The sequence below is a fragment of the Melitaea cinxia genome, chromosome 29 (genome assembly GCF_905220565.1).
Source record: "Melitaea cinxia chromosome 29, ilMelCinx1.1, whole genome shotgun sequence".
Classification (NCBI taxonomy): domain Eukaryota; kingdom Metazoa; phylum Arthropoda; class Insecta; order Lepidoptera; family Nymphalidae; genus Melitaea; species Melitaea cinxia.
The window spans coordinates 2204825-2232760 of NC_059422.1; the positions used below are offsets into that span (position 1 = coordinate 2204825).

General features: G+C 45.0%; 1 protein-coding gene across 1 annotated transcript; it reads right to left on the reverse strand.

The window, feature by feature from the left end:
* Positions 1 to 878: 878 nt before the first annotated feature.
* Positions 879 to 27934, reverse strand: LOC123667699 (UBX domain-containing protein 4). The gene is made up of 13 exons (XM_045601540.1): positions 27709 to 27934; positions 25044 to 25181; positions 19562 to 19687; positions 17794 to 17997; positions 17067 to 17227; positions 16349 to 16456; positions 11306 to 11401; positions 10076 to 10229; positions 8964 to 9088; positions 8246 to 8353; positions 3920 to 3956; positions 1547 to 1797; positions 879 to 1070 (listed from the first exon to the last, which is right to left on the reverse strand). The coding sequence occupies exons 1-12, from the start codon at positions 27788 to 27790 to the stop codon at positions 1559 to 1561; spliced, it is 1578 nt and encodes a 525-aa protein (XP_045457496.1). The 5' UTR covers positions 27791 to 27934; the 3' UTR covers positions 879 to 1070; positions 1547 to 1558.
* Between the last annotated feature and the right edge of the window lie 2 nt (positions 27935 to 27936).

Sequence of the window (27936 nt, forward strand, 5' to 3'; positions counted from 1 at the left end):
ATTAACCAATGTAATATTGCAAACAAGGCGAATAAAAGTTTTAAATTAAAAAAGAATAACGTATTTATAACTAGACAGAAAATAGGGGCAAAGGTTATAATATAAGAATTTTAAAGCAGCCATTTTGTGCTAGATTATATTAAAAAAAGTGCTGTGTGGCTACGGCACTAAAGAATTTAGCCACCCCCTCTCTTCCCGTGGGTGTCGTAAGAGGCGACTAAGGGATAACAAGGTTCCACAACCACCTTGGAACTTAAGAAGCCGACCGATGGCGGGATAACCATCCAACTGCTGGCTTTGAAATACACAGGCCGAAGACGGGCAGCAGCGTCTTCGGTGCGACAAAGCCAGTACTGCGGTCACCAACCCGCCTGCCCAGCGTGGTGACTATGGGCAAAACACATGAGTTCACGTTATTTTTGGCGTAAACTTGTGGAGGCCTATGTCCAGCAGTGAACTGTATAGGCTGTAATGATATATTAAAAAGTTTTTGTAGAAACTTTTGAAAAAATATCCATAATATTTTTTTTACTGTTTTATGTTATTTGTGACACAGACAAACCATTTTTTATCGATTTAGCGTGACTAAAAAAAGATGACATAAATAAAACAAGTTCTATATAAATAACTTTTATTTCTCCTTTTTTCATAAGTCAAAAATAAAACCTAAACATTTAAAACTATTCTAGAAATGGAAACTCTAACCGAACCGATCAACTAAATATAAATGCCGCTTTTTTTTAAATAATTTACTCTGTAGTAAAATTATATTCATAAAATAAATATAATACAAAATTGCCAGTTGTAAAAATAAAAAATTAAGAAAAATTAATAACAATAAACATTTTTTGTGTTACATATTTAAAAAAAAATCGATATTATTATTGTTTACATAGAAGGCAACGTTTATTAAATCTATCTATTACACAGATTATATAAAATTTTATTATTTAATTTTCAGGATGTTTTTATTATCTAGCAATATTCAATGTGTGGTTTTGGAATATATTCATTTCTATAAGTTGGCTGCACTGCAGTACTTTTTTTCTTTTATGGTAACATTGGGTTACCTGAAATAAAAAAAATAAATTGTTAAAGGTAAAGAAACAAAATTACATAAATCAAAAGTTTTTGAAATAAACATATTAGTAACAAAAATTAAATATTTCAATTCGGCGTTCTACATTTCAAATATTTGAACTCAGTATTTCATTCCGTTTACAGCATTCGTTTACACAGTTCGATTCCTGCTCGTGATACATATTTATTATTGTACAAATATTTCTTTCCTTGTGGGGTCTCCCCACCGTGCCTCGGAGAGCACGTTGAGCCGTCAGTCCCAGTTGTTATAATATACACTTGATAACAATAATTATTCATAATAGGATAGCGAGTATATCCGCTAACCGGTAGTGGAGCGGTGTGGTGGATTAAGCTCCAATTCTTCTCCTACATGAAGAAAGAGGCCTATCCAGCAGTGGGATATTACAGGCTGATTCGATAAAAAACCGATTAACTTTAAAATACTTATTTATCATTTACTAACCGCCGCTGACTATTACATCTGTTGTGTAGAGTTACCATTCCAGGTATTATTATCATCATCCGCAGAACTGTCGCCCGTTAGTCTGTGGATGTTGCCCCTCCGTCTCAGACCCGGGGGATTGGGGGAGTTGGGGGTGTTCGAGGGATCTGGTGGGATGGTCGGGGGGGCTCCGATGAAGCGGCCGTGAAACCAGTTGTATATCTGATACGTTGGATTCAGGATCAGTGATGTGAATAGTTGCGTGATGAACGCTGTAAATATGAAAAAAAAAAGTTTATTTTTGTGTTTTTTTTAAAGTATAGGATATATGTGTACATTCAAATGTTTCAATTCTAGTCATGTACTTGCGAAGTAATGAGACCGATATACTTGATATTTAGAATTCAAATATATATATATATATATATATATATATATATATATATATGTATATATATGTATATATATATACATATATGTAGTTATTAATAAAAAAAGGATATTACATATTATTATTATAACAATATAGTACTTCTTTTTTGAAGTTATACTTTTTTTGGAGTGTTAGGGGAAAATGATGAGTGTCAAAAAACCGACACTCTAAATTTAGTCGACGAAGAAGTTAGCAACGTGAAGTTAGCTAGCCAATGAAGTATAACTTCTTATGTGCGTACATGACACACACACACATTTTTTTTACTAAATTAGATTTAGAATGAAACTAAATATATAACGAAAGATATATTACGAATGAGACAATAAATAAATAAAAATTGCGATCGTCTATTAGTCCAGTGTACGTACGTTTAAGAGTATATCCTCGTATATTTTTAACTAAGATAGGGCATGGCAGAACATTCTACTCAAAATATGGACCAGCTCGAATAGGGAAGCGCCCCGCACCTTACAGAAGATCACGGCTAATCGATACTACTTTCAAGCAGTGTTGTGTAGCTATGGCGATTAAGGTGACCAGAGCGCCTGGGGAGGGGGGGGGGTCGACAACGAGCTTGCGACGCTTCTGGCGTTCTAGGCGTCTACAAGTAAGCGCTTACCACCAGGTGAGCCGTACGCTTGTTTGGCGAGCTAGTAGTGGGTGTGTTTTGTGCGTGTGTGTATGGGTGTGTTTTGTGCGTGTGTGTATGGGTGTGTTTTGTGCGTGTGTGTATGGGTGTGTTTTGTGCGTGTGTGTATGGGTGTGTTTTGTGCGTGTGTGTATGGGTGTGTTTTGTGCGTGTATGTATGGGTGTGTTTTGTGCGTGTGTGTATGGGTGTGTTTTGTGCGTGTGTATATGGGTGTGTTTTGTGCGTGTGTGTATGGGTGTGTTTTGTGCGTGTGTGTATGGGTGTGTTTTGTGCGTGTATGTATGGGTGTGATTTGTGCGTGTGTGTATGGGTGTGTTTTGTGCGTGTGTATGGGTGTGTTTTGTGCGTGTATGTATGGGTGTGTTTTGTGCGTGTGTGTATGGGTGTGTTTTGTGCGTGTGTGTATGGGTGTGTTTTGTGCGTGTGTGTATGGGTGTGTTTTGTGCGTGTGTGTATGTGTGTGTAGTGACCGAGCACGGCGGCGAGGGGCGCGGAGGACGGCGCCAGCTGCAGCTGCAGCAGGCTAATATAATGTAGTGTGTGTGTGTCAGTAGTGACCGAGCACGGCGGCGAGGGGCGCGGCGGGCGGCGCGGCGGGCGGGGCGGGCGGCGCGCGCAGCACCAGCAGCGCGGCGGACGGCGCCAGCTGCAGCAGGCTAACATAGTGTAGTGTGTGTGTGTGTAGTGACCGAGCACGGCGGCGAGGGGCGCGGCGGGCGGGGCGGGCGGCGCGCGCAGCACCAGCAGCGCGGCGGACGGCGCCAGCTGCAGCAGGCTAACATAGTGTAGTGTGTGTGTGTGTAGTGACCGAGCACGGCGGCGAGGGGCGCGGCGGGCGGCGCGGCGGGCGGGGCGGGCGGCGCGCGCAGCACCAGCAGCGCGGCGGACGGCGCCAGCTGCAGCAGGCTAACATAGTGTAGTGTGTGTGTGTGTAGTGACCGAGCACGGCGGCGAGGGGCGCGGCGGGCGGGGCGGGCGGCGCGCGCAGCACCAGCAGCGCGGCGGACGGCGCCAGCTGCAGCAGGCTAACATAGTGTAGTGTGTGTGTGTGTAGTGACCGAGCACGGCGGCGAGGGGCGCGGCGGGCGGCGCGGCGGGCGGGGCGGGCGGCGCGCGCAGCACCAGCAGCGCGGCGGACGGCGCCAGCTGCAGCAGGCTAACATAGTGTAGTGTGTGTGTGTGTAGTGACCGAGCACGGCGGCGAGGGGCGCGGCGGGCGGGGCGGGCGGCGCGCGCAGCACCAGCAGCGCGGCGGACGGCGCCAGCTGCAGCAGGCTAACATAGTGTAGTGTGTGTGTGTGTAGTGACCGAGCACGGCGGCGAGGGGCGCGGCGGGCGGCGCGGCGGGCGGGGCGGGCGGCGCGCGCAGCACCAGCAGCGCGGCGGACGGCGCCAGCTGCAGCAGGCTAACATAGTGTAGTGTGTGTGTGTGTAGTGACCGAGCACGGCGGCGAGGGGCGCGGCGGGCGGGGCGGGCGGCGCGCGCAGCACCAGCAGCGCGGCGGACGGCGCCAGCTGCAGCAGGCTAACATAGTGTAGTGTGTGTGTGTGTAGTGACCGAGCACGGCGGCGAGGGGCGCGGCGGGCGGGGCGGGCGGCGCGCGCAGCACCAGCAGCGCGGCGGACGGCGCCAGCTGCAGCAGGCTAACATAGTGTAGTGTGTGTGTGTGTAGTGACCGAGCACGGCGGCGAGGGGCGCGGCGGGCGGCGCGGCGGGCGGGGCGGGCGGCGCGCGCAGCACCAGCAGCGCGGCGGACGGCGCCAGCTGCAGCAGGCTAACATAGTGTAGTGTGTGTGTGTGTAGTGACCGAGCACGGCGGCGAGGGGCGCGGCGGGCGGCGCGGCGGGCGGGGCGGGCGGCGCGCGCAGCACCAGCAGCGCGGCGGACGGCGCCAGCTGCAGCAGGCTAACATAGTGTAGTGTGTGTGTGTGTAGTGACCGAGCACGGCGGCGAGGGGCGCGGCGGGCGGGGCGGGCGGCGCGCGCAGCACCAGCAGCGCGGCGGACGGCGCCAGCTGCAGCAGGCTAACATAGTGTAGTGTGTGTGTGTGTAGTGACCGAGCACGGCGGCGAGGGGCGCGGCGGGCGGCGCGGCGGGCGGGGCGGGCGGCGCGCGCAGCACCAGCAGCGCGGCGGACGGCGCCAGCTGCAGCAGGCTAACATAGTGTAGTGTGTGTGTGTGTAGTGACCGAGCACGGCGGCGAGGGGCGCGGCGGGCGGCGCGGCGGGCGGGGCGGGCGGCGCGCGCAGCACCAGCAGCGCGGCGGACGGCGCCAGCTGCAGCAGGCTAACATAGTGTAGTGTGTGTGTGTGTAGTGACCGAGCACGGCGGCGAGGGGCGCGGCGGGCGGGGCGGGCGGCGCGCGCAGCACCAGCAGCGCGGCGGACGGCGCCAGCTGCAGCAGGCTAACATAGTGTAGTGTGTGTGTGTGTAGTGACCGAGCACGGCGGCGAGGGGCGCGGCGGGCGGGGCGGGCGGCGCGCGCAGCACCAGCAGCGCGGCGGACGGCGCCAGCTGCAGCAGGCTAACATAGTGTAGTGTGTGTGTGTGTAGTGACCGAGCCCGGCGGCGAGGGGCGCGGCGGGGGGCGCGGCGGGCGGGGCGGGCGGCGCGCGCAGCACCAGCAGCGCGGCGGACGGCGCCAGCTGCAGCAGGCTAACATAGTGTAGTGTGTGTGTGTGTAGTGACCGAGCACGGCGGCGAGGGGCGCGGCGGGCGGCGCGGCGGGCGGGGCGGGCGGCGCGCGCAGCACCAGCAGCGCGGCGGACGGCGCCAGCTGCAGCAGGCTAACATAGTGTAGTGTGTGTGTGTGTAGTGACCGAGCACGGCGGCGAGGGGCGCGGCGGGCGGCGCGGCGGGCGGGGCGGGCGGCGCGCGCAGCACCAGCAGCGCGGCGGACGGCGCCAGCTGCAGCAGGCTAACATAGTGTAGTGTGTGTGTGTGTAGTGACCGAGCACGGCGGCGAGGGGCGCGGCGGGCGGGGCGGCGGGCGGGGCGGGCGGCGCGCGCAGCACCAGCAGCGCGGCGGACGGCGCCAGCTGCAGCAGGCTAACATAGTGTAGTGTGTGTGTGTGTAGTGACCGAGCACGGCGGCGAGGGGCGCGGCGGGCGGGGCGGGCGGCGCGCGCAGCACCAGCAGCGCGGCGGACGGCGCCAGCTGCAGCAGGCTAACATAGTGTAGTGTGTGTGTGTGTAGTGACCGAGCACGGCGGCGAGGGGCGCGGCGGGCGGCGCGGCGGGCGGGGCGGGCGGCGCGCGCAGCACCAGCAGCGCGGCGGACGGCGCCAGCTGCAGCAGGCTAACATAGTGTAGTGTGTGTGTGTGTAGTGACCGAGCACGGCGGCGAGGGGCGCGGCGGGCGGGGCGGGCGGCGCGCGCAGCACCAGCAGCGCGGCGGACGGCGCCAGCTGCAGCAGGCTAACATAGTGTAGTGTGTGTGTGTGTAGTGACCGAGCACGGCGGCGAGGGGCGCGGCGGGCGGGGCGGGCGGCGCGCGCAGCACCAGCAGCGCGGCGGACGGCGCCAGCTGCAGCAGGCTAACATAGTGTAGTGTGTGTGTGTGTAGTGACCGAGCACGGCGGCGAGGGGCGCGGCGGGCGGCGCGGCGGGCGGGGCGGGCGGCGCGCGCAGCACCAGCAGCGCGGCGGACGGCGCCAGCTGCAGCAGGCTAACATAGTGTAGTGTGTGTGTGTGTAGTGACCGAGCACGGCGGCGAGGGGCGCGGCGGGCGGGGCGGGCGGCGCGCGCAGCACCAGCAGCGCGGCGGACGGCGCCAGCTGCAGCAGGCTAACATAGTGTAGTGTGTGTGTGTGTAGTGACCGAGCACGGCGGCGAGGGGCGCGGCGGGCGGCGCGGCGGGCGGGGCGGGCGGCGCGCGCAGCACCAGCAGCGCGGCGGACGGCGCCAGCTGCAGCAGGCTAACATAGTGTAGTGTGTGTGTGTGTAGTGACCGAGCACGGCGGCGAGGGGCGCGGCGGGCGGGGCGGGCGGCGCGCGCAGCACCAGCAGCGCGGCGGACGGCGCCAGCTGCAGCAGGCTAACATAGTGTAGTGTGTGTGTGTGTAGTGACCGAGCACGGCGGCGAGGGGCGCGGCGGGCGGGGCGGGCGGCGCGCGCAGCACCAGCAGCGCGGCGGACGGCGCCAGCTGCAGCAGGCTAACATAGTGTAGTGTGTGTGTGTGTAGTGACCGAGCACGGCGGCGAGGGGCGCGGCGGGCGGCGCGGCGGGCGGGGCGGGCGGCGCGCGCAGCACCAGCAGCGCGGCGGACGGCGCCAGCTGCAGCAGGCTAACATAGTGTAGTGTGTGTGTGTGTAGTGACCGAGCACGGCGGCGAGGGGCGCGGCGGGCGGCGCGGCGGGCGGGGCGGGCGGCGCGCGCAGCACCAGCAGCGCGGCGGACGGCGCCAGCTGCAGCAGGCTAACATAGTGTAGTGTGTGTGTGTGTAGTGACCGAGCACGGCGGCGAGGGGCGCGGCGGGCGGGGCGGGCGGCGCGCGCAGCACCAGCAGCGCGGCGGACGGCGCCAGCTGCAGCAGGCTAACATAGTGTAGTGTGTGTGTGTGTAGTGACCGAGCACGGCGGCGAGGGGCGCGGCGGGCGGGGCGGGCGGCGCGCGCAGCACCAGCAGCGCGGCGGACGGCGCCAGCTGCAGCAGGCTAACATAGTGTAGTGTGTGTGTGTGTAGTGACCGAGCACGGCGGCGAGGGGCGCGGCGGGCGGCGCGGCGGGCGGGGCGGGCGGCGCGCGCAGCACCAGCAGCGCGGCGGACGGCGCCAGCTGCAGCAGGCTAACATAGTGTAGTGTGTGTGTGTGTAGTGACCGAGCACGGCGGCGAGGGGCGCGGCGGGCGGGGCGGGCGGCGCGCGCAGCACCAGCAGCGCGGCGGACGGCGCCAGCTGCAGCAGGCTAACATAGTGTAGTGTGTGTGTGTGTAGTGACCGAGCACGGCGGCGAGGGGCGCGGCGGGCGGGGCGGGCGGCGCGCGCAGCACCAGCAGCGCGGCGGACGGCGCCAGCTGCAGCAGGCTAACATAGTGTAGTGTGTGTGTGTGTAGTGACCGAGCACGGCGGCGAGGGGCGCGGCGGGCGGCGCGGCGGGCGGGGCGGGCGGCGCGCGCAGCACCAGCAGCGCGGCGGACGGCGCCAGCTGCAGCAGGCTAACATAGTGTAGTGTGTGTGTGTGTAGTGACCGAGCACGGCGGCGAGGGGCGCGGCGGGCGGCGCGGCGGGCGGGGCGGGCGGCGCGCGCAGCACCAGCAGCGCGGCGGACGGCGCCAGCTGCAGCAGGCTAACATAGTGTAGTGTGTGTGTGTGTAGTGACCGAGCACGGCGGCGAGGGGCGCGGCGGGCGGCGCGGCGGGCGGGGCGGGCGGCGCGCGCAGCACCAGCAGCGCGGCGGACGGCGCCAGCTGCAGCAGGCTAACATAGTGTAGTGTGTGTGTGTGTAGTGACCGAGCACGGCGGCGAGGGGCGCGGCGGGCGGGGCGGGCGGCGCGCGCAGCACCAGCAGCGCGGCGGACGGCGCCAGCTGCAGCAGGCTAACATAGTGTAGTGTGTGTGTGTGTAGTGACCGAGCACGGCGGCGAGGGGCGCGGCGGGCGGCGCGGCGGGCGGGGCGGGCGGCGCGCGCAGCACCAGCAGCGCGGCGGACGGCGCCAGCTGCAGCTGCAGCAGGCTGGCGTCGCGCTGCGTCAGCTCGCGCCGCGGGAACGCCGTCCACAGGGAGAACGACGACGGCGGCAGCTGGGGGGGGGGTTACGTCACGAAACAACACTAACTTTCTATCACTTTTCGATGTAAAACTTCTTTACGCACGCTCGACATGGGGAGTGAGCTGGTGAATGCGGGACGAGAGCGTTACGAAAAGTGTGATCGGGCGAGGCGAACGGAAGTCGAGAGGGAGATATAAGTTACATGGAGCTAAAGAAGTTTTACTTCAATCGTGTGATCTAAAGCACACTCGTTTTTTTTGTAGTATTAAATTGAAAACAAGCGTTCTGTTCGTCTGATGGTTAGCAGTCAACATTTATTGTTTTATATATGGATAAAAATCAAAGCATATATGCATTTGTATAAATTAACACATGAAACAAATTTATCGAGACAGGACACAGAAGAACATATCCGGCTCGAGATTTGGAACAGCCCGACTGGGGTAGTACCTCGACCTTACAAAAGATCACAGCTAAATAATACTGCTGTCAAGCAGTGTCGTGTTCCTGTGGTGAGTGAGCTAAGCTACTGGACAGGGTCATGGGTAAGGTCGGCAACGCGCTTGCGACGCTTGTGATGCCTGTTTGGCGACATAGTTGTATGAACAAAACACATAAAACAAATATTTATAAAGACTTACATGGAGGTTGTCGGCCACATACTGCTGTAGGTCAGCGAGGGTATCTCCACTATCAAAGTGGGCTGTATGTGCAGAACCATCCGGTAGTTTAAATTGTACACGAGCTCGCCCCGCTACGTCGCCCACTGCCGCCGCTGAGGACAATCACCCTTTGACATAGGCTATAAAATATCACAATGTGGATTCCTACTATATAGCGAGTCTATAGACCGACGCAAAAAAAAGGTCTAGTTCAATATAGGCTATAAAACATCGCAATGTGGCTTCCTACTATATAGAGAGTCTATAGATCGACGCAAGCAAAAATAAGTCTATTTCAATATAGGCTATAAAATATGACAATGTGGAAAATAGGTCTATTTCAGTGTAGGTTAAAAAACACGCCACACGACGAGTTGGAGATGTGAGGAAGATGTACAAAGGCGGTCTTATCGCTATAAGAGCGAATTCTTCCAGACAACCTTTGGGTAACCAACCAACGGGATATAGAAAAGCAGTTAGGAAGTGAACAAATAATCTAATATATAAAATTCTCGTGTCGCGGTGTTTGTAATTAAACTCCTCCGAATCGGCTTGACCAATTCTCATGAAATTTTGAGTGCATATCGGGTAGGTCTGAGAATCGAACAACATCTTTTTTTCATCCCCCTAAATGTTAAGGGTAGTCTACCCCTAATTTTTTTTAATCTAATATATAAAATTCTCGTGTCATGGTGTTAAACATTGAACCCCTCCGAAACGGCTCCACCGATTTTAATAAAATTTTGTGGGCATATCGGTAGGTGTCGGGTAGGTCTGAGAATCAGCCAACATCTATTTTTCATACCCCTAAGTTATAGGGGGGGGGGGGGGGGGGGGGTTGAGAAGGTCAATAAAATAATATGGCAAAACAACGTTTGCGGGGTCAGCTAGTCTTTAGATAAATTATTTATTTTTTATTTTATTATGATTCGGCGTAAAAAAAATACATACAACCAACCATTATTTTTAAATAGCGTTTAGCGACAAGACAACGTTTGCCGAGTCAGCCGGTTGTTATATAAATTACAATAGAATATAAAATTATACATACATACCATATTATACACCCCCCTTGCGAAGGTATTTCACACAGGTACCCAGGTACTGACCTGTCACTGGCGCAGTCACGGGTGAGGGAGCTGGCGGTTGTTCCCGGGCTCTCCTCTCGGCCCGGTCCTGCGCTATCTGATCCAATATGCGCTGTCTTGCCAGATTATTCTCCATTCTCTCGCGTTTCCTTTCTTCCTGCGATATAAAAAGTTAAAACGAAATAAATTTCCTGTTAAATAAATGGAGCAGCCCGAGTGGGGTAGTACCTCGACCTTACAGAAGATCACAGCTAAATAATATTGCTTTCAAGCAGTGTTGTGTTGGTGAATTGGGGGTAGGGTCGGCAACGCGTTTGCGATGCTTCTGGTGTTGCAGGCGTCTATAAGCTACGGTAATCGCTCACCATCAGGTGAGCCTTACGTTTGTTTGCCGACTTAGTTATATTTATATATATATATTTTTATATATATATCTTTGAAATATACACGCGGTCGTCTGTTCTAAATCTTTTTTGGTCTTTCTTTGTTTTTTTTTTCTATATGAATAAACTTTATAACAATAAAAAGTCAATAAAATCCAAAATGACATGAATACCGTGGATGTAAGGAAAGTCAAGTATGCGGAACGGAAGTACGAGAGGAATAGTCCTAATCTCCTCTCTCCTTATCTCCCAAGTTGAAGATTTGGCGTCAAATAAAAAAGGTAGACAACTTAATACTTGTGTTATAGGGAATAGTTGTTACATTTTTTTTTTTTCAATAAACACATAAAAAACGAGTTAGCTTTTAGACCACACAATTGAAGTAAAACTTTATATCTCCATCGATATCTATGTAGGTATATATTTAATAATTCAAATTATGAGAAAGAGAGAAAGAAAATGTGTGCTCGCACCTTTCTCTCTTGCCCCTACAGTAATATACGAAACGTAACCCTCTTTTTTTCTATCTTCACTAACATATATCTCCATCTCAACTTTCGTTCGCCTCGCCCGATTACACTTTTCGTAATGCACTGGTCACGCATTCACCAGCTCACTCAAAAATAGCTATAGTACACCCAGATTCGGGGCGAGAGTCAAACCCGCAACCTCCAGATCAGAAAGCAGTCTCACTACAAACTGCGCCAGTAAATTTAACTTCACACACTTATGCCAAGCAAAAAATCCACAATACGGCTACAAGACCAATTTGTTATCCTTTATCCCAATGGAGGAATCTTTGCCCAGGAGAAGGATTATTGCCCAATAGTGGGATATCCCAGCCCAGTACCTGAATCTGTTTCATCTCCTGTTCAGCTTGCCACCGCTTCAACTCCGCGACTCCTTGCCCGACCGCTCTGCGTTCTAACTCTTTCTGTCTCTCCAGCTACGAGATAAAAATATTTAATTAGACCGACAGAAAATAGGACTTATTGAAATATATCAAATTTCACAGCTGATCAAAAAAAAATTGAAATTCCTAACGCTAACTTAAATAATATTACGAGGTTCAATTGACGGTTAGAAGGTACTTTCTGGTATATATCTAATTTTACAGCTACAACAACTCCTCAAAAGTCTGTTTAACGAAAAGAGATACCAAACGTAAACAAAGCCCATCATTTTTTTCGTAGCGACGACGGAGCAAACAAACTATAGTCTATCTCTTTCTATCTTGTTTGTTGTTGTCGAACGATATTTTAACTGGCCTTGAAAACAATCGGATCGCAGACGACCCTTTGATTTTGTATTATTTATTTTTATTTCATTCCGTGTCCTGAAGCGCTCGGGATGATTTTTATACTTCGATAGTAATTATTTAAGAAGTATCCCTTTCCCTATTCCTACCCTCCCCGCCAATCCAACGTCTGCCGCGCGGATGGATGCATGGCTAGGGGCAAGCCTAGTCGTAAGCGTGCCATATTGCCCTGGGACCGGGCGACCCAGAATAAGGCCAGCCTTACCCTGACATGCGGGGCTCTGCCAGGGTGGACAAACTTTTCCCTAGCTACTCGTGGGAACGCAATGGATAACCGAAAAAATTTTATTCATAAAAATGGCGGCGGTGTGGTTCGCCACCCATCACGTCTCGTTTCTCGCGGGGGCGAAAAGCGGCCCATGGAGAGCCGCTTTGCTACGTTGAATGTAAGAGGAGGAATGGATGGTAAGGTAGATGAAGTATGTCAGATGATGGATGAAAGATTCATAGATATTTTGTGCGTGAATGAAACCAAGAGGAAAGGGTGTGACACCACGGTACATGGACCCTACACGGCATACTGGTCGGGAGTCCCCCAAACCAGCCGAGCCTGTCAGGGAGTTGGTGTGATCCTTTCCTCTCGAATGGTTGAATGTGTGATGGAGCATGAATGTGTAAGCCCAAGACTCCTCTGGATTAGGTTGAAAGTCGGACTCACTCGCTTGTTTATCCTTGGGGTCTATGCACCGACGGATCTGCGCGTAGGTGGGTCATTAAAAGACCAACAAGAGAGAGAGGAATTTTGGGATAGCATGAGAGAGGTCTTGAATAAATGCGGAGAAAATGAACGGATCGTAATGTTAGGGGACTTTAATGGGTGGGTTGGAGTAAAGCGTGATGGGTATGAAAGAGTTCTGGGTACGTTTGGGGACCAAAGAGTGAATGACAATGGGAGAAGTCTGCTTGAAGTATGCTTGGAATGGAATCTTTGCGTGGTCAACACAATGTTTGAACACAAAAAGATCCATTTGTATACAAGAGATGAGGGTGAGTCTAGAAGTATGATTGATTTTGTAATTGTGGATGAAAGACTGAGAAAGAAAGTGCTTGACACTCGGGCATACCGCGGTGTTGGTCTCGACACAGACCACTTCCTGGTCATAGCCCGAATACGTGGCCTCTTTAAACGATGGCGCCACCGAGGGGCCGAGCCTACGAGTGTTTTAGCCAGAATAAAAGTGGAAAACCTACAAGGAAAAGAAAAGAAAGATGAGTATGTAGAGAAACTGAAAGAAAGTTTTAAAGGCATAGAAGAGATAGGTGTGATTGAGAATTTGTGGGAGACTTTTAAGAAAGGGGTCGTGAATAGTGCTATTGAGGTGTGCGGGGTAGCTAAAAGAAGGAAAGGAAGAAAGAACTATAATGTGTGGATGGATAAAGATGTACAAAAGGCTGTGCAAGAAAAGAAGAAAGCGTGGTTGGATTGGTTAGCAACAAAAGCTAACCAAAAGGTTCAAAAGGCAACGGATGACGAGGTAAAGGAAGCAAGAACGAAGTATAAAAGATTGAAATCAGTAGCGAAAGAAGTGGTGTCTAGAAAGAAAGAAGAACGAAAGGATGATTTTGATAGGAGGCTCACTGAAGATTTTCAGTCAAACATTAAGTTTTTCTGGAAATCCATCAAAACAGCCAGAGGAAAAATTTCTCCCTCGGAGCTGAGCACAATCAGGAGTCAAGATGGGAGCGTTATAAATGGAGAAGAATGTGTGTTAAAGAGATGGAAAGAGTATTTTGAAAGTGTGTTTGAAAGAGAGGAAGTGCAGGTACAACATCCGGCACCTTCCATTGAGAGTAGTATAAATGTCGATGAAAGTGAGATAAGCATGGATGAAATAGTGAAAGCGCTGAAAAGTATGAGATTAGGTAAGGCTGCAGGGTATGACAGGATCACCGTCGAGATGCTGAGGGCTGGACAGGGTATAGTGGCTAGCCAGCTGTACTGCCTTTTCAATTTGTGCTGGCGAAATGGGCAAGTACCGGAAGACTGGTGCAAAGCCGTAATCGTGCCGTTGTATAAGGGAAAAGGGTCACGGCAGGACTGCATAAATTACCGCGGTATAAGCCTTCTCAGCGTCGTCGGTAAATTGTATGCGAAAGTGTTGATTGAAAGGGTTGTGAATGAAACAGATGAAAAAGTATGGGATGCACAAGCGGGATTTAGAAAGGGAATGGGATGTACGGATCAGGTCTTTTCCTTGCGGTGCATAGCCGAAAAGTTTTTAGCAAAAAACAAAAAGGTCTATTGCGCGTTCGTGGATTTGGAAAAGGCCTATGATAGAGTGGTGAGGAATGAATTGTGGTCAGCATTGTCCGTGTACGGTTTGAGCGGCGCACTCATGCGAGCACTACAATCTCTTTATAGGGATTCTAGTGCTTGTGTGAGGATAAACGGGGCATACACTGAATGGTTTAATATCGAAAAAGGTGTTAGACAGGGATGTGTAGCGTCACCGTGGCTGTTTAACTTGTTCATGGACAATTGCTTGACAGAGTTAAAAGAGAATGAAAGTGGGTTGAGAATGGGTGAGTTACTCGTCAAATGTCTTCTCTATGCTGATGACCAAGTACTACTTGCGTCCTCGGCCGAGGAGTTGCAGGAGATGGTAACTGCTATGAGTGGAGCTTTTGTTAGAAAGGGAATGAAGATGAATGTAAAGAAGACGAAAGTGATGGTGTTTGAAAGAGATGAGGTTGTGACAGACTGTAATATCGTGATTGGAGATGAACAAATTGAACAGGTGAAAGAGTTTGTGTATCTGGGTTCGAAGTTTACAAGAGATGGAAAGTGTGAGAGTGATATTGAAAGAAGAGTGAATGCAGGAAACATGGTGAACGGAGCTTTGAACTCCTTTATGAGCAGTCGGAAGGTATCTAAAAAGGCTCGTTTGGCTGTGCATGAGGGGGTGTTGCTTCCGACACTCATGTACGGAAGCGAAAGTTGGGTATGGCAGAAGAGACATGAAAGCAGAATAAATGCAGTTGAGATGAGAGCGTTAAGAAGTATGATAGGAGTTAAACTGAGTGACAGGATGAGAAATAGTGAGATAAAGAAACGGTGTGGTCTGAAAGAAGATGTAGTGACAAAAATTGAGAAAGGTATGCTGAGATGGTTTGGTCATGTCGAGAGAATGAATGAAGAACGACTGACGAAAAAAGTGTATAAGGCGAGTGTGAGTGGAAGTGTTGGAAGGGGTAGACCTAGGCGGACATTTCAAGACCAAATCGGGGACGTCTTGAAAAAAGGCCAGGTCAAGAGTACCCTAAACCGACGAGCATGTATGAAGGGAATAATGAAAGTGGATGAAGCGAAACAAGTATGTAAGGATCGTAGCAAGTGGAAAGAAGTGGTCTCTGCCTACCCCTACGGGAAAGAGGCGTGATTATATGTATGTATGTATCCAATCTTATATACCTAATTATATTTAATTTAGTAATTATCAAAATATAAATATATTTTACATTTAAAAAATTTATGTAAGTAAAAAAAAGGTTACAAAACCCTGCATAGTTGAATGACCTCGCATTTGGTTTGTTTACGTTTGGTATCTCGACTCGTTGAACGCACTATATTGTAGTAGTGCGAGCGAGTACTGTGTGGCTACGGTACTAAAGAATACAGCCACCCCCTCTCTTCCCGTGGGTGTCGTAAGAGGCGACTAAGGGATAACACAGTTCCACTACCACCTTGGAACTTAAAAAGCCGACCGGTCGCGGGATAACCATCCAACTGCTAGCTTTGAAATACACAGACCGAAGACGGGCAGCAGCGTCTTCGGTGCGACAAAGCCAGCCCTGCGGTCACCAACCCGCCTGCCCAGCGTGATGACTATGGGCAACACACATGAGTTCACGTTATTTTTGGCGTAAACTTTTGGAGGCCTATGTCCAGCAGTGGACTGTATAGGCTGGAATGATGGTGATAATTATGAGTGGACGCCTAAGACACCGACGGTTTGCGGATTCGATTCCAGCTCTGGATGGATATTTGTAACTGTACAAATATTTATTTCCGGTTTCGATGTCTCGCTTTTTGAAATTCCTTACCATTCCGTTAAGCCGTCGGTCCCGGTTATCATCATAAATACCTGATAGCGATCGTTACTCATTGCAGGGAACATATGCACACCCCGCAGTGGAGAGCGTGGTGGCTCCAATCTTTCTCCTACATGGAGAAAGAGTCCCAGCAGTGGGATATTACAGGTTGAATCGATCATACAGCTACACTCTCTAAAAATTACCAAAACCAAAATTATAGTCGAATAAATTTATATGAAGAAATATATAATAAAAATAAAATTGAATTGTCGAAAATGTATGTACGCGCACAACTCCCGAAGGACTGCATAAATGTAGATACTTCTTTTTTTACTATTCATTATTGGCGGTAAAAATATGGCGGAAGTCCACCGAGTCGGTTAGATAACTGTAAAAATATATATTTATTCCAAGCTAATCAAATCCTTCTATATAGTAATTCCTGACATAGTATATATGTTGTAATAAAGCCTATTTATTTAGTTAGTTGTAACATCTAGGCTCTATATAACAATGCGCTGCATGGAAGTTATACCCTACCTCTTTCTCTTTATCCGCCTTCTCTCTCCTTCTTATTTCTATCAGCTCCTTCGCTTTTTCGATCTTCTCTTCTGTGCTGGACGAGCTTTCTGTTGCCGCTGGCGGTTGCTATAGGACAAAAATAATTGTTAAAATCTAATATATAAAATTCTCGTGTCGCGGTGTTTGTAGTTAAACTCCTCCGAAACGGCTTGACCAATTCTCATGATATTTTGTGTGCATGTTGGGTAGGTCTGAGAATCGAACAACATCTATTTTTCATCCCCCTAAATGTTAAGGGTAGTCCACACCAAAAATTTTTTTTTAATTTTTAGATAAATTATTTATTCTTTATTATGATTTGGCGTTGAAAGATACATACAACCCTAAATTTTCACCCTTCTACCACCAAACCCTATTTTTAAATAGCGTTTAGCGGCAAGATAACGTTTGCCGAGTCAGCTAGTAGTTATATAAGAAAAAGTACTTTTGTAGTTAATCTATCTCCTAAAAGTTTCCAGAAGAAACAGTAAACAAGCCCTTAGGAGGGATAAATATTAAACAAGCCCTGATGAGGGATAAATAGTAAACAAGCCCAGAATATGTAAATCCCCCGTTTGTAAAGCCTTAGTCACCTACAACTACTGTAGGAGTAGTACTACTTATCAGATAATCTTTACCGGCAACTAGTTAACTAGAACTTCAATATTTAAGACAATAGCTAGGCGATATAACATACTTGAGCGACAGGGCTGGCAGGGCTAGCCCCACTGGGTCCCGGTTGGGCCCCCTTAGGGCGCCGGACGCAGACGTCTCCTTCACAAACTACTTCATACTCCACCCCCGACTTAGTCATTTCGTTGTGTTCTGTCTTCGCTATCTTTGCAGCTGGGCCGGATTCTGAAAATAAATTATTTTTATTTCAGTGCTAATAAAACAATAGTAAGACTGACAAAAAAAAAAACACTAAATTTCTTCCCTTATTCAATACTCAAAAGGTGCCAAAACGTAAAACTATGATGGATGAAAGTCAAAATGTACAATCACGAACGAGGTGGCGGCTGCAGCTTATATGCATTATAATAATATCAGATATCATGATGAATTAAAATTAATTGGCGAAGTGTTATATACATGCAGCTAATTAGATTTATTTTTGTTTCTATAAAGGAAAATTTCATATATAAAATATACCAGAAAATATATATATATATTGGTTTTCGAAGATCGGCAGCTAGTCGAAAAATAAAGTTCAAAATCAAATTGTTCATCGTTACAAACGACTAGGAGACGACTACACTCGAAAAGTGTGATCGGCGAGGCGAACGGAAGTTGAGAGGGAGATATAAGTTAGATGGAGCTAAAGAAATTTTACTTCAGCCGTGTGGCCTTAAGCAGACTTGTTTTTTTCTTGTAGTTTTCAACTCAATGTTTAAGCAAATAGTTTTAAACCTTATATACACTACCTGATTCCTCTGACAGAGCAGATTTTGATATTTCTGGACTTTGAGGTTTTTCTGGCGATTTTGAGACATCAGAACTGCTCGGGACCGGTTCAGATTCTTGAGCCTTAGTCGCTGTCGATTCAAACTGTAAGAAGTTTGCCGTTTGATCTTTTACATTGCTCGATGATGTTGATGGCTCTACTGAAGTGTTTGGGCTTTCTTTCCCTGAAAAATAAAAGTTAGGTTTATAAATGTCATGTAAGATTGCGACAGAGAAGAGGATGCATCATCGTCATCATCATCATTACAGCCTATACAGTTCACTGCTGGACATAGGTCTCCACAAGTTTACGCCAAAAATAACGTGAACTCATGTGCTTTGCCCATAGTCACCACGCTGAGCAGGCGGGTTGGTGACCGCAGGGCTGGCTTTGTCGTACCGAAGACGCTGCTGCCCGTTTTCGGCCTGTGTATTTCAAAGCCAGCAGTTGGACGGTTATCCCGCCACCGTTCGGCTTTTTAAATTCCAAGGTGGTAGTGGAACTGTGTTATCCCTCAGTCGCCTCTTACGACACCCACGAGAAGAGAGGGGGTGGCTATATTCTTTAGTACCGTAGCCACACAGCACAGAGGATACATATCATGTTTTAATGAAATGTGTGCAAATCGAAACTGAAAGAAGTTTATTTTTTATGCAGTACCCAGAATATAATTTAAATAATGTGGTATTCAACAGTATCTTAGCTTCACTAACTTCTGAAGAGGCTAGAAATGTTTATAAATTAGGCCTAATATATTTAAGGAGACGATGTTAATTTAGTTAAGAACGATTGAGGTGACATGGTCACTGTTTGACAAAACCTATTATTTTTTTAAGGAATAAAAAAAATGTCATGTCATGTTGTTTGTTATGTTATGTCGTCATGTTACCACCATCTGTTATAGAGGATTGTTGATGAGTCAGCCTTAGCGCTCTTAAGTTAGTTATTTTCTTTTATGTAATTTTTAAAGTATGGAATAAAGTATTAAATAAGTAAAATATTGTTTGATAAATGACCAATCAACAAATATCAATGAACTCATCTATATATACAATTCTTGTGTCACTATGTCACTATGTCACTAACAATACTTCTCCGAAACGGCTGGACAAAGTTCTATGAAATTTTGCGTGCACATCGGATAGGTTTGAGAATCGGCCAACATCTACTTTTCATATCCCTAAGTTACAGGAAGGGGGGGGGGGATTAATTCACTTTAATACATACATATATGGCGAAACAGTTTGCTGGGTCAGCTAGATTATTCATAATATAAAGCAATTCAGTTTTTTTATGTTTAATTAAATAAGGTCATTAACTTGCAATACTCTTGACGATGCGGCCATTTACAAGCTAGGGTAACAGCTTACTATCAAGCGGTCTGTATACTTAAGGTGGCAACATTTGAATTAAATGGCAAAATTAATTAAAATTAGTTCTAGACTACTTCTACTAACTATGTTTAATGATTAATAGTACAGAGCTCCTGGGGGGGATTAGGGATTGAGTCAGCAGCGCGCTTGCGATGCTTCTTGTGTTACAGGCTTCTATAAGCTACGGTAATCTCTTACCATCAGGTGAGCCGTATGGTTGTTTGCCGACCTAGTGATACAAAAAAAAAAAAAAAAAAAAACAAAATATATTATATTTTAGAAGTTTATATATTTCTATAATTACTGATATATGTTAGCAAAGGTCATTTGTTCTTAGTATTTCAAAACAAAATAATAGAAGGTAATAAAACTTACTGTGTTCCTGTAAGATTCTATCGATTCTGGTAGCCAAGTTTTGTGGCTCAATCCCGGCACAAACAACTTCTAATGGGGTACCGTTCCTCCCGATGAAGAACAGTGATGGAACAGGTACAAATTGATCTTGTAGTGTGTTAAGGACATTCAATGTTATATGCACATACATATTTACTATAAATGCTTATTTTATTAGTTGTATTATATAACATGTATGTATAACAATAACTACTTAATTTTAAAAGGTTGTCTTAATAAGATTATTTTTCAGCAGTGCAGACAGTAAAGTAAATATTATAACGCTTCAGCCATGATGTATGAACATCATCATGCTCATTATGTAATATCCCACCGCTGGGCATAGACCTCTTTTCCCATATAGGAGAAGGATCAGAGCTTAATTCACCACGCTGCTGTAATGCGGGTTGGCGGATAAATCTTTATATAAATTACGCGTCACGTCGTTTGTACGCGATGAACTCCTAAACTACTTAACCGATTTTAATAAAATTTTGCACAGATATGTAACTTTGTCCAACTTTAAACATAGGCTATATTTTATTTTGATATATATATATATATATATATATATATATAAGGTTGGTGACCCAAATAAAGCCTATGTCCTAATAAAGCCTATTTTTTAAATTTCGCGCTTCACGATTTCAAATGGCCGCCAATGTTTGTAAAAGTGTGCGTGTACATTAACTAACGCACACAAGCACAGCAAGTGGCCCGTGCCGCGAACGTGTTGGAACCTGCAGTCGAAAACAAACACGACGCGGAGCGCACGCTTGTTGTTATAAAATTCTGGTAGAGTAAACAGTAAGTATTTTTATTTTTATTTGTGCACGATTGCTGTGTTTAATCTATAAGATAATTATAATACGTGTAGCCATCTTCTCACATAAATGAAAAAGCTGTAATTACGGTATATTCTATATAATTGTTGTTTTATTTGACAATGTGCAATGCCCTAATAAAGCCTACAAATAAAATATCTAGGCCTTATAATGGCATAGGTATACGCCTTATTAGGACAATGATTTCTGTCAGTTAGAAAAGTATCACAGTAAAATAGTAAACCCTTGTTTTCAGTAATATCATGGAAAACGAATCACCAGTTTCTACCACAAGGAAAAAAAGGGCTCAATGGACTTCGCAACAGATGGAAAATGCTGTTAAAATGGTAGAAAGGGGTATTTTATCTACGTATGCTGCTGCAGCTAGATACAACATCCCAAGAAGAACCCTACGCAACCATCTAGCGAGTGGTTCGACTACACGAAAGCTAGGTCGATCGGCTATATTGACTACAGAACAAGAAGCTGGACTTGTCAGAAGAATCATACGGTTGGCTATGTTGGAGTGCCGATGACTTCAAAGATGTTACGCGTACAGGCTTTTTCATTCTGTAAAATTAAGAAAATTCCAAACACTTTCAATGATGCCAAAAATGCCGCGGGGAAGAAATGGTTGAGGCTATTTCTCAAACGACACCCTGAATTAGCACGTCGTAAAGCACAGATGATGAATCCAGCTCGTGCTCAAAAATTAAATAAAGATATCGTTGGCGATCACTTTTCCAAGTACAAAAGTGTGCTGGACAGACTTGGAATTGAACATAAACCTGAAAGCATTTACAACGTCGATGAAAAAAATTGTCGCATATCTTTGCATCATCAGCAGGAAGTTCTAACAGCCAAAGGGAGAAAAAGAGTACATCAAATAGCGAATGAGCATGCTGAAAGTGTGACTGTGGTAGGCTGCGGAAATGCTATAGGATCAGCTATTCCGCCAATGATATTGTTCAAGGGCAAGAGACTAAAGCCAGAATTCCAAGACAATTTACCTCCAGGCTCTCTGGTGAAGATGACGCCAAAAGGAAGTATGACGACAGGAACTTTCATAGAATTTATTAATCATTTGCATAAATACAGAACATCAGGGCCATGTGTCCTCATATTTGATGGAGCAAAATGCCACCTGGACTTTACTATTGTCAAGGAAGCTGAAAAATGTGGCATTACTTTATATTGTCTTCCGTCAAATACCACACACGAGTTACAGCCCATGGATAAATCTGTTTATCGCTCATATGAGCACCATTGGGACCAAGAGTTGATTAAATATGTCAGTCAGCATCCAGAAAGAACTCTTAACAAGACAAGCTTCAATGTCATTTTCTCACAAGTATGGCCGAAATGTATGACTATTACCAATATCTCGAACGGGTTTCGCGCTACAGGGTTATATCCATATAACCCAGATGCTATTCCTGAAGAAGCGTTTGCACCTTCTGCGTTGTCAGAACTTCCAAATCCTACAAACAGTGAGAATATTACTGTCTTATCTGATGAATCGGGGGAACAAGACATTTCAACTACAAATGTGGAAGATTCAGATGGGTCAGGCACAGATACTGAGAATTTGCCACTGTCCTTGCTCTCAAAAAACAATCCGAATGCTGGAACTCCACATAAGGTAGACAATCAATCGACCACGTGTGAGATTCATGCATTTTTACCAACTCCTAAGTTTAAAGTTTTAGCGACTGCTCCACGCAAGAAGTCTCTGAATTACAGGGCTCAAGAGGTAACAAAAGATTTGTTTGGTGACAATACTACGAATTCAACATCACAGATTACAGTACCGTCGTCAAAAGTAGAAAATGTTCCTGGTACTTCATCCATGATAAAAATTAACACAGATAATAAACCTTCTTGGTACTGTCCAGCTTGTAAAGAAGATCGAGTTGACGATATGCGACAATGTCTTACTTGTAGCGTTTGGTATCATGAGGTGTGTGTTGGACTCACACCCGCCGATAAAATATTTTACTGTTCAGGAGATTGTTTAAAAAAAAAGGTGAAAAAGGCTGCTTAACATAATACTTTTACATGATGAGAAACTTGTTAAATCTGATTTAAAATTACCAAAAGCAATTAATTGGATCTCATTAGATTTAATATTTTATTAGATTTATATTTAATATTTAATTAATAATGATTAAGAAGTTGATTGCTTACTTGTTTTTATTAAGGCTTTATTAAGACACAGGGTTCCCAAAAAGGCCAAAGTGACATTTTAGTTATTTGTGTTCACAAAAGTGTGATTTTTGTTTCTAAAGCAATTTTGTTTCATTTATTATAAAGTTTAATTAATAAATATGAGTATTTCAAATTGCCAGTGCATTATTATAATAAACCCGCTAGTTAGGTAATAAAAAAATTAAGGTAGGCTTTATTTGGGTCACCCACCTTATAATTATTATGTTCACGAAAAAAAAATTATGCGGCACAAAATTCGCAAGGTTATCTAGTAATAATATAATATATAATAATAATAATAAAAATTTTTATTTCGAGACTAGCCCATATAATGTTTAATGTATAATACTGTAACCTTCATTGAAGTATTATAACAATTATTAAATTAAAACTTCTAAATGTATACTTATACCACCCGTCATTTTTAATAACACTGTGATTAATTACAGCGAAAAAGTAAAAAACCTTGGTGTAATATTTGACAGTCACCTCTCGTGGACACATCAACTAAGTGAGTTAAGTCGCAAGTTATTCGCAGCTATCGGATCCCTCCGCCGGCTTCAATACTTCCTTCCTTTGTCTACCAAAATTGCGTTAGCACAGTCACTCCTACTACCAATTCTTGACTATGCTGATATTTGTTACCTAGATCTTAAGGAGGAGCAGCTAAATAAGCTTGAGCGCCTCCAGAATCTCTGCATACGGTTTATATTTGGTCTTCGCAAATATGACCATGTATCCGATTTTCGTAATCAACTCAAGTGGCTGCCTATCCGCTCTCGCAGGAATACTCACATCCTCTCTTTGCTTTATTGTGTGCTTTTCCATCCAGATACTCCTCTTTACCTAAAAAATCGCTTCGAGTTTCTCTGTGACACTCATGAGCGTTCACTCAGGTCATCTTCAACCTTAATACTCAAAACTCCTTCCCATACTACTTCCTTTTATTCAAACTCTTTCTCTGTTAAAGCTGTACAGCTTTGGAACAATCTTCCTCTTTCTATTAGGCAAGCTCAATCTCTATTCTGTTTTAAAAAATATCTAAAGGCTCATTTTTTGTCCCTAAATAATTGTTAAATATCATCTTCGCAATATATTATGTAGTATTTGTGTATGTAGTATATATGGTGTATGTATGAAGTTATGTATATGTAGTGTTTATGTAAATGTATAATTATGTGGATATATATATATGTGTATTATATGTGTATTATATGTATATATATATGTATTATATGTAGTATATTTACTTATTTTTATATCATATAGCTTGTAAACTCCTTGCCAATTCTTTATCAACTATTTGTACACTTCCCTACCGCTTCTCATTTTATATGCCCTGTCCTATACCCTAAGGTTGTCTGGAAGAAATCGCTCTTAGCGATAAGACCGCCTTTGTACATCTTTCTTCGTATGTATCCCTTTTTGTAACATTTCTTTGTAGTGTACAATAAAGAGTATTTATTATTATTATTATTATTAAATGTAGGGCGCACACTATACGACACGCGACAGCGACAGCTCGGCGACTATCCCGCTGAAAGTTCTAGATAGATCCAAATAAAAAACGATATTTGACGGCAAGTTATTGTAAACTATTGTGTGTTTGAAATAGGGTTTCAAATACTTTATTCAAATTTAATACGTTAAAATACAATTTTAATCTGGGCACTTTTCGATCCAGATATATTTATCAGGATCCCCAATGGAACTTAACATTTTATATCGGAGTTATTCCACAGGGTAGACGCGACGACAGGCGGCCGACAACTTATATATATTTTGTCCAAAGCTCCACACATTTGGCGTCAGAGTCTAATAATAACTAATAACCTTATTCAAATAGGCTTCAAAAGCACTTTCGAATCGTCATTTTACAAATTAAAATTTTAAAGTGATTATTATTGTTAAAAGTAAAGCTACCACCGATTCGGAATGTAGATTCAGAAGAATCGGCAAGAAAGTCCGCAGTTACTCTTTTGAAAATAATATATAAATTGTTTTAGTACAAAATTAGTAATATCTTGCATCAAATTCAGCGCCACTAAGTCCACACACCTATATCAACTATGTAATCCTGCACCGAATAATACGATTTATCTATTAATTTCTTTACAATAAACACTTTGAATTTATGTTGAAACCTTTGTAAAATTCTTTGTGGGATTTAATTATAAATACGAATACGATAACCCAGAAATGAGACATTTACAAGCTAGTCGCGAGCGCTCGCTACTTGTCACTACAAGACGCCAGATGCAAACGACAACGCCGCGTCTTGTCGCGGTAACAAGTCTTCCAGTTTGCGACGGCCCTAAGATAAGTCTAACATCTTCAAAAAAAAAAAAAGAGCAATCTCTAACTACAGCTAGACCGTCCAGACTTATAAAATGAAGTACTGAGTCTATAAATATATTTTTTAAAAAGGATACAGATTTGGGCAAAGAATGTGTAATTATCCGAGCCGCTCTTGAGTTTCACTGCCAGGAAGTTGGTCGGATCAGCAAGTCTCTTCATCACCACACCGTCATCTATAGTCGTTGCTAGCTCCTTTGAGAGATCGTTGTCTCCTGTAATTATTATGAATAATGATTTATTAATTCAGTCTGTAACATCCCACTGCTGGGCATAGGCCTCATTCTCCGTGTAGGAGACAGATCTTTACTGCGGGTTGGCAAGTATATTCCCTACTATGAGTAACGATCGCTATCAGGTGCTGTGATAACAACCGGAACGGACAGCTACGTGCTCCCCGCGGCAGAAGATGCTTTTGAAGCCTATTTGAATAATGTTATTTTTTATTTGAATTTCGATTTTTTCATCTAAATTTATTATTAATCATAACTTGGCTTTCCATGAGTTTTATTTTTACGTTGAAATTTTAAAGGCTATTTATTTAAAATTTATAAATTATTTATGTATACAGACAACATACACAGAACAATGACGGTCACGAAACATTGCCAGACACTTCTGTAATCTTAATTTAGATTAAATAGAAACATACAAATCTTAAGTTTCAGTTGCGTTGTGTGGGAATTATTACTATTGTGGGAATTTTTATATTAATTAAAAAAAAAGGCAGACATAAAGTAGAATTAGTCAACAAATTGTCACTAACTGGTTTATTACTTATATACGATGTATTATAAAGAAAAAATATTTATATTTTTGTATTTTTCAATATTTCACAATTAATCCTGCACTTCGTTCATGTAGGAGATGGCATAGCCACCAAGTCTACTGCGGGTAGACAGATGCGGGCAGCATGGTGGAATTAGGATTTTTATAATGTCTAAATTCAAAAACTATTATATCGAGTTTGAAAAATACTTTCATCAGTAAAATATTAATACGCTTCAGCCTGTAATATCCCACTACATAGGCCTCTTTCCCCATGTAGGAGAAGGATCAGAGCTTAATCCACCACGCTGCTCCAATGCGGGTTGGCGGATATATTCCCTACTATGAGTAACGATCGCTATCAGCTTTACATGATAATAACCGGGACCGACGGCTTAACGTGCTCTCCGAGGCACGGTGGGGAGACCCACAAGGACTGCACAAACACCCAGACACACAACACCCAGACAAACAAACAGACAGAATAGTGAAATAGTAATAAATAAACGCTTCACACTCAATGGCCCCCACTAAGATTTACTCCTGTATTAGAACCATACACACAATAACAAAGCACAAACGCACAGATCACGACAAACATCTATATGGCCAATACAAATGTCTGTCGTGAGCGGGGATCGAATCAACAACCTCCAGCTCAACAGCCACTGCTGTGACCGATGCGCCAATACGTCGTAATACTAATGAATATCTTGAAAACTCCTCATCGGATTAATAGTTTTTGATAGTTTTGTCATTTGACTAGCACATGCTTATATCAGTAATGAAATTAACTGATACAATATGTTTTGGCATTTGCATATATTTTAAAATAAAATAAAATTTCTTTATTTGTATTTATTTAATCAATAATAATAGAATTTAAAATTAGAAGTGAATAGTTTGGATTGTTGTATATGGATATTTTCCATTTATTTGAATAATGTCTGATCAAACTATGTAAGTTTTTTTTTAACACAGGTTATAGCGAATAGTCTAAGGACTGCTTTTAAAATTTTCTTTAAGTTATTAAATTATTAAATTACAGGTTTTCATTTTATTTCAACTTACTTACTAACTTGATAAATTTTCTAAATTATTTAGTCGCTATGTAATCCTACTCTACAATGATTAGAGTATACCAGTTGTGGATAACACCATTTAACAGATGACGATACAAATAGACTTTGACAGTGGGTTGAATAGGGCAGCAGGACAGGTTTTTTCTTTTTATATAACTAAGTCAGCAAACAAGCGTGCGGCACACTTGATGGTAAGCGTTTACTGTAGCGTAGACTTCTGCCACACCAGAAGCATAGCAAGCGTGTTGCCAACCCTATCCCCAATACCCCCCAAGGAGCTTTGGTCACCTTACTCACTAACTGGAACACAACACTGCTTGAAAACAGTATTATTAGGCTTTGATCGTCTGTAAGGTCGAGGTACTACCCCAGTCTGCTGCTCCATATTTTGAGCAGGAAATTCCCGGCTGTGCCCTAACTCAGTTTCACCACAATTTATAAACTGCAATTTTAAGTTTAACATATGTGAATAGAAATAAATCTCAAATATACTAGAATTCGATGGTAAGAAAGAATAATGTATAAAAACTTTTTACTGTCGGATACTGTCTTCCGTCAAATAGCGTTATCTACAAGTGGTGAAACAGGCCCTTAGTGTTAAACAAACGTTTCAAAAATGTATGTGCCTTAACCTTTGTGACTTTCACTTGTTGTGTGGTATGTTTATATGGCCTAAGTCGTTACAGACGTTATGGGACTACACTTATTTTTGGAAATTAATAAGTTCATGAAATATTGATAAAATAAGAATTAGCTCCGTTTGTTGTTATTAAATAAATAAGATTTGTGACGTAATTATTAATTTTATTACAAGACATTTACCAAGTAGTGTGAACATTTTAACTATAATGAATATCTATTAGTAACTAAATTAACTCTAAACATACATTACCTTCGACAAATACCACGAAAATGGCATTTTTCTGTTTCGAAAGTGTGACCGCCTCGGCCATACTTCCGCCGAACCAATTCATTTTGGATGTGCTTATTCCACTTTTTCGGTCGTAATTCTAAACTTCACGCACTTATTTTGCAATTTTTTTAGTAATTTTATGCTTGCTCACCGCTACAAAAATATTACGATGACATGACACAACGAATTTTGACAATTTGTACTGAC

What these genes read in the sequence shown, in the direction of transcription:
- LOC123667699 (XM_045601540.1), bottom strand. Translation starts at nt 27,790, where the DNA reads ATGAATTGGTTCGGCGGAAGTATGGCCGAGGCGGTCACACTTTCGAAA. An exon ending in CACATTCTTTGCCCAAATCT is followed by an intron (nt 19,688 to 25,043) that starts GTATCCTTTTTA and finishes ACACACTACAAG; the next exon opens with ATCAATTTGTACCTGTTCCA. An exon ending in AGGCGGATAAAGAGAAAGAG is followed by an intron (nt 11,402 to 16,348) that starts GTAGGGTATAAC and finishes TTTATCTCGTAG; the next exon opens with CTGGAGAGACAGAAAGAGTT.